The 12,207-nt window shown below is 42.8% G+C and overlaps 1 protein-coding gene across 3 annotated transcripts in view; it reads right to left on the bottom strand.

Moving 5' to 3' along the window:
* PAPSS1 (3'-phosphoadenosine 5'-phosphosulfate synthase 1) overlaps positions 1 to 12,207 on the bottom strand; it is a 181,015-nt gene that overhangs the window by 109,974 nt on the left and 58,834 nt on the right. Inside the window, exon 1 of one of the 3 annotated variants that reach the window (XM_080642891.1) lies at positions 445 to 689. The exons of the other annotated variants lie outside the window; for them this stretch is intronic. Within the exon in view, the coding sequence (XP_080499017.1) occupies positions 445 to 504 (60 nt within the window). The 5' untranslated portion in view covers positions 505 to 689. Of the gene's footprint in view, positions 1 to 444; positions 690 to 12,207 lie in introns of those variants that run through there. 3 annotated transcript variants of the gene reach the window in all.

The raw sequence follows: 12,207 nt of genomic DNA, 5'->3' as shown, positions 1-12,207 counted from the left end.
TTCACACTGACGCGCAGAAATGGAAAGACTTGGAAATGGACACAACCCTGGGTAACTGCGCTGGCTGAGCCAAGAAAAACCAGCAGCACACCCCAAGACGCCCGCCTCCGCCTCCTCTGCAGACCTTTACGCCACTCCAGGGGATGCAACCAGCTCCCCTTCAAAGGTGCAGGTTTCAGCAGCCGCCGGCTCTCTCAGCAAAGACTTTAATTCGAGGTCTCATCTGAGCCGAGGAACCGGGGAAGAGGACGTTCTTCCCGCTGAGGGTGGGTTGGACGCACGCAGCCCCCGACCCGCACCACCCACCACCCGGGCTGGAAGGCGCCGCGGCCTCTGGTACCCATCCCCGGCGCTCTAGGGAGGATGCAAAGGAGGCGGAAGGCAGGCAGGGGCTCCGGAACCAGCGGCAGCCGGAGGCTTCCAGCCTCCTCGGTCTCCACTCACCCAGTTCTGCACGTTGTTGCTCAGCTTGACTTTCTTGTACAGGCTCCCTGGCACCTCCATGGCCGCAGAGCGCGCGCGGGTGCCGGGATTCTCAGAGCCCCGAGGCCGACAGGAGCAGGGAGGGCCGGGGGGGCGGGGGCGGGGCGGGGCGGAGCGGGAGGCGGGGTCACCTGGAGCCGGCTCCCGCGCGCGCCGACGTCCGCTCGTGCTCGCGACTCCTACCGCCCGCACGCGTGTCAGCTGCCGCTCCTACTGGTCCGGGGCAGAGGTATGTGGGGCGGGGCGAAGCGGAAGGCGGGACCAAAGGAAGATTGGGGGCGGGGCTTCGAGCGCCCACGAGGCTCCTCCCTCTTCATTCTCAGGAAGGGACAGGGCCTGGGAGAAGAACCACGGGATGCCCAGGCCTCTCCGGTCTGCCTTGCGCTGCGCCTGCGCGGCGGCCGGCTGGGTCCAGGGAGCCGGCCTCCTGGGGAATGGCTACTGGCTCTCGCGCCAATACTCTTGGGAGAAGGCATTGATGTGAAATCCTGCCCTTCTGGCTTTTCCTGCATACACCAGGCTACCAGCCTCGTGTCCACCAAGTCTGTGCCCTTGTTAGCCAAGGCACATTTAAAAATGGATTTTCCATTCTTGCAAAGGGAAGGATTGATTCACTGAACTTACTTTCCACAAGTTCCTCCTTCTGCTCAACGCATGATTAAGTTTACAAAATTGACGCGCCATCTCTGGACATCCATAATTAATATCTCGACTGGGCTTAGAAGTTATTTGCAAAGTGTCCTCCTTCCCCACTATAACGGAGAAAATATAATGGAATAAGCTGCTAAGAGAGTCAAACAGGCAGGAGGCTATTATGGAAGTGGGGCCTATGAACATTGTGCCTCAGCTGCCGTAAGTCACTAACCTCTGCTCAAGGCTGAGCCATAAACATTCTAGAGCAACTGCTGCATGGAAATGTATGGACTCTCCTTCCTTGTAGTTTTTCCCTCCCTCATTTGCATACTGGAACTAACCATCCCTGTTAACCTATCTTTCCTTAATGTCTCTCAGATTCCAAAAAATAAATGCTTTTGTTTGTTGTTGTTGTTACAGCCTGAACCTCTTCTTTGGTTAACACCCACTTGGAAACCCCTCTTCACATCAGTAGATTTCTGTCCAGTACTTCTCCCTGACTAGGCTGAAAACATACCTCTGTATTATTAGCTTCTCAGGAAATCCTTAGAGGACTGAAATTCAGGCTTAAGAGGGCTGCATGTTACTAGCAGGTAGAATGCCCGCCTGTGGAGAACATTTTCAAATTCACCCAGTTATTGCAGGGCTAGTTCATAAGATGAGCTAGAGGGTATGGGGGAGCTTCCTCCATGAGTTATCTCCTCTCCCATGGCCATTACTCTTAGTGCTTCCCCACTGCTTGCCCTGGCACCAAGATAGTTATGTGAAGCTCTGCTCCCCCATACCCAATACCCTCTCCCCTCAATACACACACCCCAATCTCTAAAACCTGAAGCTGCTACCTCTTGATAGCTAGAAAATAAGTCCCCTGTTTATTTACTAGACTGCTACTATCTCAAATTAGGCCTTTTCCGTATCCTACCTGAGTCACAACTATGCCCCTTAACTGCACATCCTCCCGCCGGTGCAGCTCTCTGCCACTCACAACGTTCTTAAAACTTCTGTCAGAGTGATATTTCTAAAAGTGAAATTTGGTCTTGTTACTAGACCAATTAAAATGTCTGTGGTTTCCTATAGCTTTTTCTACAGGATTCTTAATCAAGGATCTGCATGCAGAATTGAATCTCAGTATAATTCTGAATTCTGCCAATGATAGCAATGAGCTTGGAAGAGCATTCCAAGCTTCAGATAATTTAATCAAAGACAAACATTATCTTTAAGTACCTCACTATATGTAAAACATTGTGTTAAAAATTTTGATATGTTAAAATAAATTAGTGACTAGTGGGAAGCAGCGCCAAACACAGTGTGTATTCTTTTCCCTAGATTCTTTCAGCATAATTATGATGAGATTTATCTATGTTGCTGTGCATATCAATAGTTCATTCCATTTTATTGATGATTAGTATTCCATTGTACCATGTCATGCTTTTGTTAAATTAACATTTGTTAAGTAGAACACAGGATGCTGGATAGTGAGTTGCTATTCAACGACGGACCACAAGAGAAATTGAAATACAGAAGCTTATTATTCACAACACAGCACACCTTCAGGAGCTACCTGGGAGGTCAAGGCAGGGCGCAGACAGAGAGAGTGATAGACCTGAAGCATATGCCTTTATTAGGCTCCGTTAATGGAGTGCTCTGGGTTTCCCAAGCTAGGGACAAATTGTTCAAGTCAAGCTAACAAGAGCAGAGTTTTGAGAAGCTCCATGGGGATCTCACCTAAAATGCATGCAAAGGGAAAGTCTTGGAGGCAGGGGAGACTGTTGATCACCAGAGCTGTCGAGGAAGTCATATCCAGAATTTGTATTTGCTTGTGACTCAGCAAGCTATTATCTAGAACAGCGATTTTCAACCTTTTTCATCTCATGGCACACAAAAGCTAATTACTAAAAACTCTGTGGTACACCAAAAAAACATATTTTTTGCCGATCTGACAAAAAAATAAATAATTTGATTCATTTATACTGGGTGGCCATTGTCTTTTTTTTTTTTTTTTTTTAATCTAAGGGAAAAGAGATCAGTGCCCCTGTCTAAATAGTCAGGTATTGAGTGTTTTAAAAATTCTTGAGGCACACTGGTTGAAAATCTCTGATCTAGAGTGTACAATTGCATAAAGAGGCTAATGTCAGCTTAAGGCTCCCACAGGCACTTGGTCAAACAAAATGGATGCTGAAGCAGCAATATCATTGAGTAGCTTAGCTAAACTCAACACATGGTTATACCAGGATTTGTTTATTCATCTGTTGAAGGATATTTGGGTGATTTCAGTTTGGAGCTATTGCAAATAAAGTTGCCATGGACATTTACTAGCATATACAAGTCTTTGTGTGGACATATGCTTTCCTTTCCCTGTGGTAATTACCTAGGAGGGGAAAGACTGGGCCTTACGGCAGGCATATGTTTAACTTTTTGAAAACTGCCAAAACCATTTTCCAAAATGGTTTTACAATTTTATATTCCTGCTAGTAGTGCACGAGAATTGTAGTTGTTCCATATCCTTGCCAACACTTGGTATGGTTGGTCTTTTTCATTTTAGTCACTGTAGTAGTATGCAGTGGTACCACATTATGTTGGTGTGTGTGTGTGTGTGGTTTATTGTTTTCAAAGGGAGAGGTGAGAGGGATAGAAACATCAATGATGAGAGAGAATCATTGGTGGCTGCCTCCTGCACGCCGCCTACTGGGAATTAAGCCTGAAACCCAGACATCACCCTGACCAGAAATTGAACCATGACCTCCTGGTTCATGGGTTGACACTCAACCACTGAGCCACACCAGCTGGGCCCTCATTATGGTTTTAATTTGTTCTTCCCTAATGACAGTAATGCTAACACCTTTCCATGTGCCTTTTGGCTCCTATGTATCTTCTTTAAGTGTCTGATCAGAACTTTTGTCCATTTTCTAATTGAGTTGTTTGTTCCTCTATTCCTGAGTTTTAAAATTCTTTATATAGTCCCTGTCAAACATTTTATTTTTCATCTCTAGAAGACCCATATGGATCTTTTAAATATATAGATATATCTTGCCCTACTAGCTGGTTTGGCTCAGTGGATATAGCGTTGGCCCATGGACTAAAGTGTCCCGGGTTTGATTCCAGTCAACTTCCCGTACTTTGGTTGCAGGCTCGATCCACGGCCCCAGTGAGCGCACATGTGGGAGGCAACCAATCGATGTTTCTCTCTCTCTTTCTCTTTCTGTCTCTCACCCTCCCTTTCACTCTCTCTAAAAATCAATGGGAAAATATCCTCAGGCGAGGATTAACAAAACATATGTGTATATTCTATGCCTCCATTTAACATGAAATCTTTCCCCTACCTGCTTGAATATATGGAACAAAACTCTTTTAATGTCTTTATCTACTAATTCTATTACCTGTGTTTACCTCTCTTTGCATTGATTCTTTTTTTTTCTGTTATGAGCCATATCTTCCCTTCTTCCTCCTCCTCTTTACCAGACCCCTGATATTATGAATTTTACTTTGTTGAATGCTGCATAGTTTTATATTTCTATAAATGTTCTTGAACTTTATTCTGGGTCACAGTCAAGTTACTTGGAAACAGTTTAATCCTTTCAAGGTTTGATTTTAACATCATTCAGTGGCATCAGAATACCATTCATCTATGACTAATTGTGTCCCACCACTCAGAACACCATTTTGAGTGCTTTGCCCATGACCAAGGTTCTCCACTGGCTGGTGGGAGCACAGTCTATCTTCTGCTGGTTGTGAGCTCCAGGCATTTTCCCTCTGCTCCTTTTGTGTATGTTTCTCTGTCCTCCATTAGTTTCCCCACGGCCTTTTGCCAGGTGGACTTCCTGCCATCTCTGGAGCTTGCTCTGTGGCAGCTCTCTCTACTCTGCTTTCTCCTCTCTAACTGTACACTACCCGATCTCCCAGACTCCCAGCTCCAACTTCTTAACTCAGGGGACCACTGGTCTCTGCCTGGGTTCCCCAACCCTGCTTTGTAGCCTGGAAACTCCCTCCAGATAGTAAGCTAAGGCAATTATAGGGCTTATCTTATTTGTTTCCCCATTTTCAGGAATCATTGTCAAGTATGCCTGGTATCCAATGTCTGAAAACCACTGTTTTGTGTATTATGTTATTGGGATTCTGTTAGTTGTTTCAAGTGGGAGAGTATATCCAGTCACTGATATTTTTTTCTGCCCAAAAGTAGAAGTTGCTTTCTTATGAGGTTTCTTCCATAGTAATAACTTCTTTGCTTTTTTTCAGAGTTTCACCATTTAAATGTACATCCCCAGACAGTATAATTTAGTATTAACAAATTAAAATGTATGACATGTCTTTAAAACTATTTTAATGTGTAAATTTACTCCTCCATCTTTTAATTTCCTTACAGTGTCAACAAAGGGGAGTGGGGTGCTGACCTGAGTGATATGGAAATGAGTAGAGTCTGTAAAACTGAAGGCAAAAGGAACTGCACATAAGCATTGTGCTCTAATTGATGATAGAGTTCATGATTCTGATGCTGCTATACATGTATAATGTAACCAAATAGGTAAGTAAGTGGATGGCACAAAGTGAGAGCCAAGTTTCTCAACTGGTGCAGTGAGATTCAGGTAAGGAAGTGGTATGAATTGGGAGGAGGCTAGAATAATTCATTTGGTACTGGATTCGAATTGGAAACATTAGTAAGAACTCATGTTTAGTCTAATATAGGTACTGATGACTACATATAGGAATATTTATATATGTGTGTGTATTATATACATGTACTAGTATATGTCTTTGCTCTGTCAGATGGGAGAGCTCAAAAGAACTAACACCCCAGTAGCAATGAGTACACTTTCCTGTATGCCCATGGTATTGGTTTCTAATACCATCTATAATAATAAAAGCGTAATATGCTAATTAGACTGGATGTCCTTCCAGACGAAGCCAGGGCTGTGAGGGAAGCCTGGGTCCCGGGTGTCTGCCTGCGGCCGGAGGAAAGCCCGGGTCCCGGGTGCCAGAAGGAAGCCGGTGCCAGCAGCCAGGGGAAGGAAGGCCTACTCTTGCTCGAATTTTGTGCATAGGGCCTCAGGATTATTACAGTTTCTAATAAAAGGAACCAGGGTTTCTTGGAGAAATGGCTGACTTCAGGATTAGCATACAAGATGAGCCTGGAACATCTTACTAGCAGAGTGTCAGAAAGTAAGGCAGTACAAAAAGGAAAAACAAAACAAAAAAAACAACAAAACACCACATTAATGAGAGTCTGTCAAAGGAACTCAGGAGCCAAATGAAGGAGCTCCCAATGGCCAAAGCTGGAATGATTTGAGCAACAAAATTAATAAAGCATTATTGGATTATCACAAATATAAAATAAATGTTTGAGTCCATATCAATATAGATAAATGATTGAAAAATAAGTAGGGAAAAGAAACAATTTCCCATGCAGAAGAATCACAACTAATTTATGTAGGTACTTGACTCTCAAGGAGAGGGAGCATAAATCTCCACTCTCTAAATATCGACTGTGCATACTTCCTTCCAAATAGTACTAAGGAAATGGAGAGAAGAAGAGTAACTTCATGGTGAAGAAACTCGGCAAACACTGCGTCAGCCAGGTAATCATGATCAACATCAACAGTGATAAGTCATGTTGATAACATGCAGTCTTGATGTGACGTCGTGATGAAAATGACACTTGATCTCTCTGGATCTTCCTCCAAAAACCCATAACCTCAGGTGAGTCATGACGAAAACATCAGGAAAATTCCAATAGAGGGATAACCCACAAAATACCTGGCCAGTACTCCTCAAAATTTTTAAGGTTGTCAAAAACAAGGGAAGTCTGAGAAACTGGCAGGGCCAAGAGGAGCCTAAGAAGACATGAGGAATAAATGTAATGTGGTGTCCTGAATGGGCCCTGGAACACAAAAAGAAATTAGGCAAGAACTAAGGAAATCTGAATAAACTGAACTCTCATTAATATTAATGTATCAGTATTGGTTCATTAAATGTAATAATACTAAGGTAAAAGGCTAACAATAGGGGAAATGGAGTATGGTGGTATATGGGAACTCTCTGTACCATCTTAATGTACTTCTGTACCTGCTCCATTTTTCTGTAAATATAAAACTGTCCTAAAAAATGAAGAGTACTTTTAAAATAGAATCCTGACACCCCAAAGCAGGCATGTTTCTTTCTTGTGATAACTCCCCAAACGCTCAGCCTGCAGTGAGGCTGTCTGCACAATAACAACAGGCAAGTCCTGTTGCTCTTGGCATTTCAATTTGTAATTTCTTCTACCTCATGAAAATTGCAGCTAAGCCCACTGATTGACTTAGTGTCCCAATGTCAGTATTCTGTCTCTTCTCACTGACATTCTTGACCTGGCATGTCTGTGGACTTAAGTGGGATTTTCTGGGTGCTGTTCCCCACTCCTCAAAACCGTCTCTGAATAAATACCTAGGGAATGATTCCGTTTTGACTCCTCCATAGACTTGGACTAGTGACTGCGCTACCTTCTCCTGGTTGTCCATTATTTCCTAGACCAGCTCCGCTTTAGTACTTAGCTAAATTTTGCACAACAGCGTCAGCTTCACTGCTGTCCATGTGCTCTTTCCTTCTACTTGTCACCTTTCTTCTACCATTAACTTTCTCCTTATTCCTTTCTGTTAGTCAGTGAGGAGGGGGGAGGGAATAACATGCCCAGAACTAGAACTTTCAGCATATATTTCCCAGTTGTTGTTTTTTAAAGAAAAATTCTCACCTATATCCAGTTTCTTCTGCATTTATTGACAAAGAGTTTCCTACGACAGTTGAAAACACTGCCTGAGCAGTTGGTTTGCCAGCCTCCCCTGCCCTGTCCCACCTGTTGTTGAACTCCCACCGGCTTTGCATGCTTGTGAAGGACATGTCATAGTGGCACTTCTTCCCTGACTACACAAGTGAGTAGAAGGTTTCCTCACTCTGAATAACAGAGCATAGGCCTCTCTCCCTGACATCATGTAATAGACTCTTTCAGATAGTGAGAAATAGAGACGTAGATGGGCTACCTCACTTAATGGGGTTTTCTTCTAAAGTTGGTATGAGAAAGGGACAGAGAAGTGTTTTCAGCAGCCACACAACAGGATAATGAAGAACTAGCACCAAGGGCTCCATAGAATGGAAATTCATTGATTCTCTGCTTCTATTTCTATTTCTACCCCTATCAACTAACTCAATGGTCGGCAAACCGCAGCTCGCGAGCCACAGGAGGCTCTTTGGCCCCTTGAGTGTGGCTCTTCCACAAAATACCACGGCCTGGGCGAGTCTATTTTGAAGAGGTGGCGTTAGAAGAAGTTTAAGTTTAAAAAATGTGGCTCTCAAAAGAAATTTCAATCGTTGTACTGTTGATATTTGGCTCTGTTGACTAATGAGTTTGCCAACCACTGAACTAACTAAATGGTTTTCTCACATTCCAACTATCCAAGGGACAGGTCCTAATTTGGTCTGCCTATCACAATCCAATTTAGGCTTCCCCCAAAAGCTTTAGTAATAGGTTATATTTTAAGTAGCTGGCCAGCCTATAGAGATAGCTGTCTTTGGATCATGTGCTCATCTGGAGTCTAATCACCTGGGACCAGGGGATGGGGTCACGTTATCTAAAATACAACAATTAATTCATTAGGAAGCACCAAGATGGGGTTTGAAGGTCAGGAAGACACAAAAATTGCATACTCCTCTCTTACACAATAGACCTGTTTTCTCCAAATTCCTTCCATTGGAAACATCAATTTTTTTGTACTGTCAATGGGTATTTTATGAAAAAAGTTTTCCTGTGATAAGTTTCACTCAACAAATATTTACAAGGCAAGTACCAGGCACAGTTCTATACACTTAAATATTTGGGAAATGCTGGGTAAGCAAAGAAAATAGATTTTTATACAGCAAAATCCTTACTGTTTTTAGCTCAAGAGAAAGGCTCTAGTTTGCACTGTCTCCCAAATTTATTAATCCCAGTGGGATCGGGCCTAAACGGGCAGTCGGGCATCCCTTTCACAATCCAGGACTGCTGGCTCCCAACTGCTTGCCTGCCTGCCTTCCTGATTGTCCCTAACCACTTCTGCCTGCCAGCCTGATCACCCCCTAACCACTCTCCTGCCAGCCTGATCGACGCCTAACTGCTCCCCTGCCGGCCCAATTGCCCCTAACTGCCCTCCCCTGCCAGCCTGGTCACCCCTAACTGCCCTCCCCTGCAGACCTGGTTCCCCCCAACTGCCCTCCCCTGCAGGCCTGGTCCCTCCTAACTGCCCTCCCCTGCAGGCCTGGTCCCCCGCAACTGCCCTCCCATGCAGGCCTTGTCCCCCACAACTACCCTCCCCTGCAGGCCTGGTCCCTCCCAACTGCCCTCCCCTGCTGGCCTGATCACCCACAACTGCCCTCCCCTGCTGGCCATCTTGTGGCAGCCATCTTTGACCACATGGGGCAGCCATCTTGTGTGTTGGAGTGATGGTCAATTTGCATATTGCCTTTTTATTAGATAGGATATTTTAAATATGTTTTTATTGATTTCACAGAGAGGAAAAGAGAGGAGATAGAAACATCAGTGATGAGAGAGAATCATCAATCAACTGCCTCCTACATCAATCAAACGCCCCCTTAGTGGGGATCAAGCCCACAACCAGGCCTGTGCCCTGACTGGGAATCGAACTAAGACCTCCTGGTTCATGGGTCCACACTCAACCACTGTACCACACCAGCCAGGCTGAAAAGCATTTCTTAAGCCTCAGATTACAGAAAAGATATATCTTGAGAAATACTGGATTTTACAATTTAGGATCCAGGAAGTGAAGTTGTCGAGAGGCACATACTGTAGTAACTAGTCTCCACAGGTTCACCCCTCCTGGTATTCCCACCCTTGTGTAGTCCTCTTCACACTGAATCTAGGCTGACACTGTGACTTATTTTAGCCAACAGAATGTGGCAGAAGGAAGACTGGCAACTTAAGAAGACTGGCTACCTTGTCAAAGAACTACATGGCCAGGGCAAGTAGTTGTTATTTTAAGCCACTAAGTTTTCAAGTAGCTTGTTAGGCATCAATAGGTAAACAAAAAAATTAGATGAACTGCTTTGGAAAAATTATTGCATAAATTTAATATATTGTGCCTAAAATCTATTTATAAATACATATGTCTGTTTCAGAAATAAATCTTTTTAGAGCAGGGGTCGGGAACCTTTTTTTCTGAGAAGGACCATTTGGATATTTATAACATCACTCATTTAATAAAATTCACTTAAAATAAATTTATGTTGCTATGAAAAAAGTTCCTAGATTTATTGAATTTTTAGTCCTGCCTGCAGTTGCCTTGGCAAGGCCAGACTAAATGATGTCGCAGGCCTTATATGGCCGTGGGCCCCGGATGTTCCCCACCCCTGATGTAAAGAATATTTATAAGATTTTATTTGAGCTAAACTGATGATATGCCTGGAAGCAAGATGGCAACAGATTGAGAAAAATGCTTCTCCGAATGGCAGTTTGCAGCTTCTTTTATGCATTCTGAATTAAGGGGGAAGCATAAGGCAGATTACATGGAGGTGGGAGAAAGCAAGCAGGAAATGGAAGATAGATCAGTTGACAAGACTATGTGCTCTCTGGAGGGTTGTTAGGCTTCTGAAAAGAGACATTTCAAATGTGTGTTAAACTAGATGCCCAGAAACAATGGACAGGGCTCGCTTAACCCTTTATATGCCATAAGTGTCTATAGACGCCAGCGGCATAATTAAATTCAAAGTATCATGGCATGTGGGGATGGTTTCCTTTTGGACGCATGGCAGTTAACTGGTTAAGGCAAAGATAAGCCTTTTGCTAAAAAAAAAAAAAAAAAAAAAAAAAAAAAGTTATGTGCCTGGGGCATGAGGACACACTATGACCTGTCCAGTTAGGAATTTATGATCAGATCACCCTGTGAGGCTACTTCCCATAGAACCCCTTTTTCACCCACAAGTATTTATTTACAAATACTTAAATAATATCACTATTTACTACAATCATTTGCCTTCATTTATTTTTTAAAATAACCACATTATCAGTGAAAATTAAAAATCAAATAAAGTTTTAAAATATTTAATCACAGAAAAGCCCATTTAATTGTGCATATTTCTTGCAGTAAACAAAATTAAAATATTTCCATACAATAAGAAATTAAGAAAAAAATTGGAGTGAACTTGAGGCATCCATTTGTTTATAATAAAAAAATCTAATTTAAAAGCACATCTGCTCATTTGGGCTGCAATAAATATCAATACAATTAGGAAATTATAAATGACTAACATAAAAACAAGTTCCTAATTTTAGTCAGAGAACATTATCCAGTTATTTACAAGCTTGAGATTCTTATTATTTACCCCACCGAAGGTAAAATGCACCAGTTAAACAGTTTTCTTTCTCTCGTTCTCCAGCTTTCTCCTTCCCTCCTGCCCAGCCTTCCCCTTATCCCTAGTCATTTCTCCCTGGATGTCCAGAGAATTAAGTAGGTCACACTGGTGTGAGTTTTTGTGAGGTAGGGTTCTGCAAACCCCAAGCCAATCAGAAGCCCAAATGTTGTATCACTGTGTTGTAATAGGGAGAAATCTTCCTGATTTTAATATTTCCCCATTTCTAGGTTGAGTAATCTAGCAACATAAGAGGCACAGAATCCTAAATCACAGCTCTTCACTCCTTACTTAAAAGCTGAATTCTTGATTAACTTTATTGACACAACTTCCAGATAGATAGTCACTGGGAAATTATTCCATATAGAAACTTTAGTAAATGAAATTCACTAAAGCAGAGTTGTAAAATAAGAATTTAAATATTTGAGTAAGCTTTTATTTTGAAATTATGGAAACACATTTCAAGATAATATGAAAAGACACACACAATTACATTCTGTCCAAGAAAACACAAAGTTAATGTAGTTAAAGGAAAAACTAAAAGAAAGGAAGGCATTGTGGAACATCAGAGACAAAACTGCCACTCTTCAAGCCAATGAGTCATAGTACTTGCCGTGTTCTGAATGTTTACATCCTCTCCAAAATTCATATGCAGAATCCTTGCTCACAAAGTTTATGATATTTAGATGTGAAGTCTTTGAGAGGTGACCGGCTTATGAGGGTGGAGCC

The sequence above is a fragment of the Plecotus auritus genome (assembly GCF_963455305.1).
Source record: "Plecotus auritus genome assembly, chromosome: 1".
Classification (NCBI taxonomy): Eukaryota; Metazoa; Chordata; class Mammalia; order Chiroptera; family Vespertilionidae; genus Plecotus; species Plecotus auritus.
The sequence above is the reverse complement of the archived record's forward strand: the minus strand, read 5'-3'. Positions and strand labels throughout refer to the sequence as shown.